Source organism: Anabas testudineus, chromosome 9 (genome assembly GCF_900324465.2).
Source record: "Anabas testudineus chromosome 9, fAnaTes1.2, whole genome shotgun sequence".
NCBI classification, from domain to species: domain Eukaryota; kingdom Metazoa; phylum Chordata; class Actinopteri; order Anabantiformes; family Anabantidae; genus Anabas; species Anabas testudineus.
Window position 1 is genome coordinate 7,730,509 of NC_046618.1, and position 10,129 is coordinate 7,740,637.

The 10,129-nt window shown below is 42.4% G+C and overlaps 3 protein-coding genes across 3 annotated transcripts; 2 read left to right on the forward strand and 1 right to left on the reverse strand.

The window, feature by feature from the left end:
- Positions 1-36: 36 nt before the first annotated feature.
- ciao1 (cytosolic iron-sulfur assembly component 1) lies at positions 37-2,516 on the reverse strand. Its single transcript, XM_026342737.1, has 7 exons — positions 2,119-2,516; positions 1,557-1,705; positions 1,356-1,467; positions 1,165-1,253; positions 886-1,087; positions 682-751; positions 37-495 (listed from the first exon to the last, which is right to left on the reverse strand). Exons 1-7 carry the CDS (start codon positions 2,255-2,257, stop codon positions 261-263), a joined length of 996 nt encoding a protein of 331 aa, XP_026198522.1. The 5' UTR covers positions 2,258-2,516; the 3' UTR covers positions 37-260.
- A 347-nt stretch (positions 2,517-2,863) lies between these two features.
- tmem127 (transmembrane protein 127) lies at positions 2,864-5,470 on the forward strand. The gene is made up of 3 exons (XM_026344202.1): positions 2,864-3,657; positions 3,750-3,914; positions 4,005-5,470. Exons 1-3 carry the CDS (start codon positions 3,414-3,416, stop codon positions 4,313-4,315), a joined length of 720 nt encoding a protein of 239 aa, XP_026199987.1. The 5' UTR covers positions 2,864-3,413; the 3' UTR covers positions 4,316-5,470.
- A 598-nt stretch (positions 5,471-6,068) lies between these two features.
- es1 (ES1 protein, mitochondrial) lies at positions 6,069-9,733 on the forward strand. The gene is made up of 7 exons (XM_026343675.1): positions 6,069-6,354; positions 6,444-6,496; positions 6,583-6,696; positions 6,818-6,949; positions 7,037-7,129; positions 8,923-9,088; positions 9,207-9,733. The coding sequence occupies exons 1-7, from the start codon at positions 6,238-6,240 to the stop codon at positions 9,339-9,341; spliced, it is 810 nt and encodes a 269-aa protein (XP_026199460.1). The 5' UTR covers positions 6,069-6,237; the 3' UTR covers positions 9,342-9,733.
- The last annotated feature ends 396 nt before the right edge of the window (positions 9,734-10,129 follow it).

Genomic DNA, 10,129 nt, shown 5'->3' on the forward strand with positions numbered 1-10,129 from the left:
TCTGGAATATTTTTTTCACAATAAAGAGAAACTACATAATTGTTTATAGATTTATTTATATAAACATGTTTCAGTTTAGCTTTTATAAAGCAATATGTAAAATCTCAAAGCACAAGATGCATTTTAACCAGTTGAGAACCGAAATGAAAGATGACAGCGACATGTTCAATGTTAAGCAGGATATTATTGTGACTTCAGAATTACAAAGTTTCCAGTGTAACTTCCAGTAAAGGTTAATGCAAATGTGACTGAGTGAACATTCAGTCTTCTTCATGAAACCTCCAGATGGCGATCTCTCCATTATCGCTGCAGGAAGCCAGGAGTCCCGGCTCCTTTGGGCTCCAGGATACACAGTTGACATCTTGGCTGTGGGCTTTGGTTACCTGAGCAGCCAGTGAGAACACCGGCTGGTCTGGATCGCCTGACTCATCCTCCTTAAACACTCGCACTCCATCATCACCACAGGCAGTTGCCAAGGCACCAGTCAGCTGACACCTAGACAAACACATTAAAATCTCAGGTGACGTGAAGATCACCACACATAAGACGACAAAATGGCTTCAACACACTGAGCTTGTGACCTTAAGTTCAACCAAAATCTGTTTATAGCATTGAAAATATACAAAAAAAAGAAAATAGAGAAGACAAAGTGCTTTGAATAATATATATGAGGAGTCTTACCAGGCGACATCATACACTGTTCGTCCGTGGTAGCCAGAAAGAGTGCAAACACACTTCCACAACAAGTCGTCTGTTTAACAAGAAGAGCAGGAAAAAAAACTCTTAAAATAACTTGAGACCTGTCTGCTATTTTTTTTTTTTTTGAAGTTTTTGTAAAAAGGACAAAACGCTATCTACTAATACTATCTGCTACTTAGAACTTACCTTGTCCACCTTCATTAGGGAATTCTTTCCAAATCTTCACCGTGCGGTCATCACTGCACGAAGCCAGTCTCTGTCCAGCTGCATCAAAGGACAAACTCCAGACTGTGGATGTGTGTCCTGTCAAGGTGGCCCGGCACTCCCAGTCATCGTCCTCTTCTTTGTAAATACAGATGTTGTTGTCGTAGCTGGCTGAAGCCAGGAGCTGGAGAAACACATGGTAGGTACACAGTTGGTTGAAGTCGCAACAAACTATTCAGGTGCATAGAGACTGAGACGTACCTCCTGTGTTGGGTGCCACACGACATGCTTGACGTCTTGCGTGTGAGCGTTTACGACGGTGACACACTCGTATTCGTCTTCTTCATCCACTGTGGAAGCAACAGAGAAAAAGGGAAAGAGCAAACTGAGATAGGATTCCACAGTGCACAATTCTGATTTAATGCTATGAGCTGGATTCTTGTCACACAAACCTTCCCAGACCCAGACACTCTTGTCTCGGCTACATGTTGCCAGCAGATTCCCTGAGGGGGCCCACGCCACACATTTGACCTCATTTTCATGTCCTTCCAACACAGTCAAACTCTACAAGACAAAGCGAGACGCACTGTAAGTACAAGGTAAGATGTTCGAGAATGAAAGAACAAAAAGAGACGATTAAACTTCTCTGTTGCCTCAAAGTCATCGTTCTTTTTCTTCCAGATGCATGTGGTTGCATCAAAGCTGGCAGAGGCCAGATAATTCCCGCAGGGAGACCACGCCACCTTCCTCACAGTACGCTGGTGTCCATCCTGGAGGACACTCTTACATATCCAAGAGTCACCTAAAAACAGAAAGTCAAGAGATTTTGCCTTAACATTTACATGAAGATCTCTTTCATTTCTCATCATAAACGTTGAGTTTACAAATCGATGAGGGAGGCTGATTTAATCAAAGTACATATTTACAGCTTCCCTCAGTGACAACAGTGCTAAAAAGCTTTTATATTTAATTATGAGGATTGGCTGGTAATCCATCCTAATATTTATCTATGAATGGTTCTTTGTTGATTTTCTTTTAGAAATTGTATTATGCGTGTATATAAATGCATCTGCCACACCCAACTAACAAAGCCAAAACTATAACTGTGTTTTTATTATAATCCACATGAATAATAGACCAGGGATCTCCAAATGAAATACAGACGTTCAAGTCACGTCATGTGTTGCATCCTGTGCACCTCGTTTGACAGCTCACCTTCTCGTCCCCATATCCGGATGGCCTTGTCTCCCCCACATGAAGCCAGCAGGGTCCCGGACGGACTCCAGCTGACGAACCAGCACCGGGAGTCCGGGTGCGCGTTCAGTCTGTGGACCAGAGTCAAAGCCTCCTTCATGTCGGAGCTGCTGAGATGTTCGGCCTCTGTCTGCGAGTCTCTACTGTCGGTAACAGGTCACAGACGACACAGCACGCTTCAAAAGAAACAACAGAACCACTCCTGTGTCCTAAACAGCAGCCTCTCAAAGGGAAAACTAACTAGTACAAAAAAAAAACGGAATGTATTTGCACAAATCTAAAAGTACGAAAGTTCACAGAAACATCGGAGTCGGAAATGCCGCCATGTTTACTTATCAGGTACTGCACGCAATGCATTGTGGGGGTTCGTTTTTTTCTTATCTATGACTGTTTCTATTCTTGTTAAAGGAAAAATATCCTCAACCTAAATGTTATTTTATTAAGAATAATAATATACGCCACTCGAATTAATTAATTAAATTAAGAATAAAAAACGTTATTGATGAAGTGAAGTCTTGACCTAATGTATTTACCCCTTGGACACGGCAGATGTTTGTTTTTGTGCTTTGTAAAATATTAAATGTAATAACTGTGTAATCTTCTCGTATAATCACAGTAAAGACTTGTTATTGCTGCTGTTGAGCCACGTGTTTACAGGAAGTTCCACTAGGTGGAAACACTGATCGTCAGTCGCCTTTAGACTGCAGCTCAGTGAAGGCACGAAGAAGAATGTCGTGAACAAGGAAGTCAATATTTTACGGGGCGGTCAGCGTAAGCTTCATTTTGTTTTGTTTAGTCGTTGTTTTCTCTAATACATTTATCGTTATTTTCATCAGGGTTGGCGGCTATGTTAGTTAATATATTATAGTATAGTTAATCTGTCTCTATTCCACGTTTAGTTTTGTGTGGTTAGTTCGCGAAATCTGTTGTTAGCCGTGAGCTAGCTTCACACGCTAACAACAAAGCTAACAGGCCTGAAGGCCGTCTGTCCATTGTGTTCCCGTCAGTCAGATAGTCTTCTTGTTTTTATTGAGCTGGCAGTTATCTCAAACATTAGATATCACCCCGAACACAAGGCCAGGATCGCTGTCATTCGTTCCTCACCAAGGTAACAGTAGCTGTAAGGGCTAACAGGTTTTATTTTGGTTAGTGATTCTGGCCGTAACGTTATAAACGGAGTGTTTAGTTTAGTCTAGTCACGTATCGTCTACTGACAATAAGGAAACTAACACGGCAACATACGACGCGGAGATTGTATGATCATGTATGCCCCGCCGGGTTCTACTGTTCCTGGAGGCCGACGGAGAAGAGGGGGCACCTCCCTCCCCAAGCAGCAGGAGCGGAGCCTGGTGTCGGCTCTGCCCGGGGCTCTGTCCATCACGGCGCTTTGCACGGCTCTAGCGGAACCAGCCTGGCTCCGGGTTCATGGAGGCACCTGCCCGAGACAAGAGCTAGGAGTATCAGATGTTCTGGGTTACATAGACCCGAAGCTTCTTGACGGTGAGGACCCGGGCAGTGCCAGTGAAACCTGTAGCAGAGTTTAGTCTTGTAGATCAGTTGTAATACTTTCTGATGTCTCCTGTGCCCTTCAGATTACTGCGTGAACCCGCAGACTATCCTGCTGCTGAGGGTGATTGCTGCCTTCTGTTTCCTGGGTATACTGTGCAGCCTGACCGCCTTCCTCTTGGATGTGTTTGGACCCAAACACCCTGCACTGAAGATCACACGCAGATATGCATTTGCACATATTCTCACAGGTATTAGTTTGTTGGAGTGTGTTGGAGTTTGTTACAAGTCCACTGGTCATTTTTGCCTCCTTATGTGTTTTTTTTTCTGTCTGTTTTCAGTGTTGCAGTGTGCCACAGTGATAGGCTTCTGCTACTGGGCTTCAGAACTCATCTTGTCACTACAGCAGCAACACAAAAAGTACCACGGCTCTCTCATATACGTTACTTTCGCCATCAGCTTCTACCTGGTAGCAGGTGCGGGTGGAGCCTCTATCCTTGCCACAGCAGCAAACCTCCTGCGCCACTACCCAACAGAGGAGGAGGAGCAGGCTTTAGAGCTGCTCTCAGAGATGGAGGACAGCAGTGAAACCTTTCCTGCTGATTATGACATTGCCAATCAGTTTCAACCACCGCCTGCCTACACGCCATAATGCTGCCAGACTGGTCTTTCTAACACATGCTTCTCTCTGAGCACGGCTATTGGCTTGATGAGCAAACCCCACTCTTTATTAAATGGATTTCTTTGCTGATACTCTCCATGATGAACACAGTGTGTGCATAGTTAGTGCACAAACTCTTTGACTGACAGTGCTTGGGTGCATGAAAGCTTTCTTTAGTGGTGGCAGAAATTTAGGAGATGATTACTTTCACCACTGATGTTGTTAGAAATTTGCATGTAAATGGCTTCTAGGATTTGGTCCTTACACGTAAAGTTACCTGCAAAGAGTGCTCGACATGGCTTGTCACATGTAAGTGATGAAACGGCCACAGCCTGATTAATGCCAATGATTGAAGGCTGGCAAGCATATTGTAAGCAGATATCATGCTCTTGATGAAATCTTAGTGGAGCTTTGTTAAGTGGCATTTTGATTTAATTTTTGATATATTTGCCACATGTATGATTTTATTTTACTTATCAAAACTGAAAAAAAAAAATACACAGATTGTTTAAGGCGTTTGTTTTATATTAAATATCAGATGGACCTTATTTATTATTTAGTCGTCTGTGCCGTGTCTTCTTTTCCTTCTTTTGCTTTGTATAAATCTCCCATGTTTAAGTCTAATTTAATCACATCTGTACTTCAAACACCACAGAATTGTCAGAGACAGGTTTCTGTGGTTTTTTTAAAAAATGGTTATGGCTTGTGTTGTTTGTTGAGAGCTACCATCCACTGAGGAGTGGAAATGAAATAAAACAAGGATGATGTTTAGTAATAGTAGCCTCACGCTGTAAGTTGGTTGGTGTCATGTTTCTTGTGTTTGATTTGAATGATTAAAAAAGAAAATTTTATTTGTTCCATGTGATTACCATATGTGACAGTTTCCATATGTGATTTCTATGCATGAGTTGTTTTGTGTGCAAATTTGAAACCTGTAGGCAGAATCTTATGAGAAGAGCTCACATAAGGTAACAGCGAAGGTTTAAAATAGTGTTTAATGTGGAGATTCCAGTTGGTTGTGTACTGTTCTGTTTAGTTTTATGCATTTTGTTCCTCAGACTGTCACTATATTTTCATTAGCCTGTAAATACTGTTTATACATTAAAAAGTGGTCAAAATAAAGTAAAAGCCACCTGTACCTTGGCATTGAATGTTGGGTTTTCACTCACTGTAACTTCCATCATATGCAGCCTACAGGTAGGAGCTGTAGTTTTGATTTAACAATATATTGACTTTGACATTTCCGTCTGACCAGGGTATTTCTGGGTTTGCCGTCTAGACATTCTAGACGCAACATGGCATTACAGCAAGTAAGAGCCTTACAACCTAATAGACTTTAAAGGGCATGCAGTATGCCTTTACTGTGTAAAGGCGCTGAATACACTACTACCTTGTAAAAGTACAGTAAGAAGCATTTTCACACACTGCACATGGATGCAAAGTGTTGTGGGAAAGTGTGCACCAACAGCCCAAACTATAACATTATGTTTTAGATGATGTGTTTCCATTAGTTCTGCAGACCTCTCCACTCAGATACACTACCAAGAACTAAAAAGTCTAAGTGGGTCAAGATATTTCATGGGTTAAAGAGCTACATGTTTAGATTACTCTCCAAAGCTCAAGTGTCACTCTGGCCAAATGACTTAAGTTAATCAGATGAATAAACAAGGTATTAATAGGGAAGGGTGTTCATGAGGGGAATAGGTTAGTCAAGGCAAAGAAGCGATGGCTCTTCTCAGAAAGAAAGAAAAAAAAAAAAAGAGCTTATGGTGTAACGTCACGTAGTCACACTCTGGTGGTATAAATACTGAAAGCCACAGCGAAATCAATATTACAACCATCAAAAGTCTTGAGAGACTCGGTGGCAAACTCTTAACACTTTTCTCCTAAAACAGAGAAATTGAAGCCAAACCATGCTGGCAACCAGGGCTTTGCTGTCAAAACAAACACTGGCTGTTCTTTCTCGTCAGCCTGCCTGCTTCGTTCACCACGGTGATTATGGCAACTGGGGAAATACCAACATTGCAGTGGTGAGTAAAACAAATCAATAGAGAGATAGATCAGGTAAAATGGCAGATCAAATACTACCGTGGGCGTTTGTTGTGACAATGTTTTCCAGGTTTTCTCAGGATGTGGCTGGTGGGATGGGACTGATGTCCATGAGGGAGTATAGTGAGTATCACTCAGCACAGCAGATGCCAGATGAGTGCATCAGCATATCACAATGCAAAGATGATCATTTCCGACTCTGTCCTCAGCACCATGTACCACCTGAGCCGCAACGGCGCTCGCTTCCAGATGTTTGCTCCAAATCAACAGCAGATGAACGTGATGGACCACATGAGGAAGCAGCCTGCCTCTGGAGAGAACCGGTAGGCTTGTTAGGAAGCACTGACTCTCAGGTGAAGGGGCCAGTGTCTCATTTAACTTTGTGTTTTCATACTTTTTCCACAAGGTAGTGATAAGTTATGAGTACTTCTGGCCTTTACACAGGAACATGATAATGGAGTCTGCTCGCTTCAGTCATGGTCAGGGAATGATGCAAATGCAGGACCTGTCCAAGCTGGATGTCAACAGCTTCGACGCCGTCATCTTTCCTGGGGGCCACGGCATCATCAAGAACCTGTAAGGAATAATAAAACAGAGTAAAAGACACAACACAAGCTGGCACGATGAAGACGAAATACTAATATGCAACTCTCAACTCTTTAGATCCTCTTTTGTGAAGGATGGCAAAGACTGCAAGCTGCATAATGATGTGGAAAGGGTGCTTAAGGATTTCCACCGTTCACGCAAACCTATTGGGTAAATACCATCAGATCAATATTGAGTACGTCAGTAGTCAGGGTGTAATACTGTACAACTATAATGAGTCCGTATTAGTGAGCAGTGGGACATTGTGGCACGTACAGTCACTTAAACACGAGGCGAAACTGTGGACTGTCATTCGCACCACACTTTAAATCAGATTACATTAGACTAGATAAACACGTTAGATTTAATCGATCCCTGTAATGGAATTGGGACGTTGGATCAGCTGTGGCAACACAGTGACCACTGAGCTTTTAATCGATTCAAACATTTCCTAGAAGCTAAATGTTACCACGTATAGCAGCTCTTATATTAAAACATTTTGCTTATACATGAGTTTGTATTGTACAATATAAGACAACTATATAAAATTGGCTAAAATATATGTATTAAACATTAAAGTACAGAATATGAAATAAAATAAAGTCAGGATAGAATTTAATAACTAAAATATAGCAAATAAAGAAACACTTACACTGGCTAGTTTGTAAAATATTGCATTATGAGAGGACTCTGTGGTGAAAGTGTCCACATTCACTGTCTCCCACTGATCACAACACCTCACAGTAGGAAGAGCAAGTGTAGTAAAAACTGTCTTGATCTCTCGAGACGAAAGCTTACAACATGAGGGCAGTCAAAACAGACAGCTTAATCCCCAAGAGTTTAAGCAGCCAGGACAGGATGGAGGCTCCAACGGGCGACATATGTGACCAGGCAGACAGCAACTGTTTGTTGGCACACGGGGACTGATGGGTGATGAAGGACAGCTGTGCAGACAGTTGGCAGGTCAGGTCAGGGGACGCCTGGTGGCCAGGTGCAGAACGGCGGCTCTAAGACCACAGGAGATGCAGGATTATGGGAATTAAGGAGCGGAGATGGAGGCAAAAGAGGAGGAAGAAGAGGGCGAAGCAGCTGTCATGATGATAACGCAGGGCTATCTGAGGTCAACGCAGTCATCATTTACAGGATGATTCCAATCTAAGTATTTCCTATGACCGTTAATGCCCATAAATAGCTATTTAAAACGATTTAATCAACCATGCAGTTAATAACTAATGCCATAAAAAAGATGTGCAAAGTGTGTATTACTGTTCAGTGTAGGAGCCAGTGTCACCGACATCCACATGTTGCTGTTGCAGGCTGCTTTCAGATACTCCTCCCTCCATTGTTCTATTTTGTCAGAGCTGTAATTGGTGACTAGGAATCATTGAACTCGTCTGTTGACAAAATAAGCAGGATGTAAATTTAGAATCAGCCCGTCTTACTCAAAGCAGTAATTTAGCCCCGGCGGCAACTTCACACTCCTCCATGGTAAAAAAAAAACCCTGCAGCTGCATCACCACACCTCACGTGTGTCTTTCCATTTCATCAGCGTTTCACAGACAAAAATCAGTTGGCTTCATCCTTAAATCAAAACTGGAGGCTGTTAATTATGATTTATAATTACCCTTCAGCCCGCCCTTGTGCCTGACCAGTGTATAAAATTGAATTCAACCAACACTCGCACAGTACATGCTGGCCTGCAGGCCTCAGCAAATAATAAATTGACAAAATAAAAGGTCAGAATATAGTTGTTTGAGGACTAAAAGGTGTAGGTGGACTATACTGTTGTATGTGTGAAACTGCCCTGTACCTGATTCAGACTTCAAGCATTACAGTATGTTTCTGTTTAGATGTCCCAGCGCTTTCTTTTCCAAACTTTGAACCACTCTACCACCCCCTGATCTCTCTTGTCTCCTAATCTTGACCTAACAGAAACCCAAACTGACCGTCTGCTTCTGTTTCAGACTGGCCAGCATGGCTCCAGTGTTGGCGTGCCGTGCGCTGCCCGGGATTGAGGTGACTATGGGCTACGAGCGGGACGAAAACACACGCTGGGGGAACTGGCCTCACACAAACATGGTGCAGGCTGTGAAAAGCATGGGAGCACGTCACAATGTCCGCGAGCCATACATATCCTTTCTGAGGCCTCTGTTTCCTGTAGATATTGCTTAACTAAATCTATACTCATCCCTGTCAGTGTTTTGTGTTGCAAAAGGAGCCCTGCTTTGACCTTAACTGTTGCTTTTACGAAGCCTATGTGGACGAGAAGAACAAAGTGGTCAGCACCCCTTCCTTCATGTGGGACACAGAGTATCACTATCACTATATCTTCGATGGCATTGGAAATATGGTCAAGCATGTGATGCGTATGTCAACCAAGTGAGCTGACACATAGAGAGTGTCAGCACTGACGTTCAACATACACCTATGTATTGTCATGAATTCTTACCTGAAACAATATAAATGCTTTAGTTAAAGAGCAAACGGCTTGTTGTGTGTAGATAACAGCTACAGACAGCCGATGTGCACATCTGAGCGATTCATGGGTTGTTATCCATGTTTTGAAGTGAAGAGTTTATTCCTGAGTGGTGACAGGCAGGGAGGAATTGTTAGTGGACTATTCCACTAGAGCAGAACGGTACATTACACAACATCATCTACAAACACAAGACCTACAAATGTATAAATGCTCCTTCGGGGCTCATTTAGAGTAAAACGTTCATGCTCTACACCTTGCACACCCACTTCATCTCCACAGGAAATAATAAGATGTTGAATCTCTCACCCATATCCTTGAAATAAACAAAAATCATATGAACAGCAATGTTGTGCCGTGTTTCCTTATCATTGAAAGGATTTATCGTCTTTACTTGGTTGATCCTCTTCTACCACCAGCACCAGCATCAAGTCAACATTTTTTAAAAACTAATGACATCAGTCTATCAGCCCTAATGAATTAGCAAATTTCTGAAGGCTTCACATGGATGGTTACTATTGTACATGGTAGAACAGTCATCGTGAGCTTGCTCATTTTTGTATTTAGTGCAAAGCTCACACACAACCTAGCATACGACCATTTCAAAATAAAACTGAGATGAGAGGATAAATGTGTGACTGTAGACGGGCAAATGAAAGGAGCTGACAAGAAGGTAAATGCAGGGTAAAGAAAAA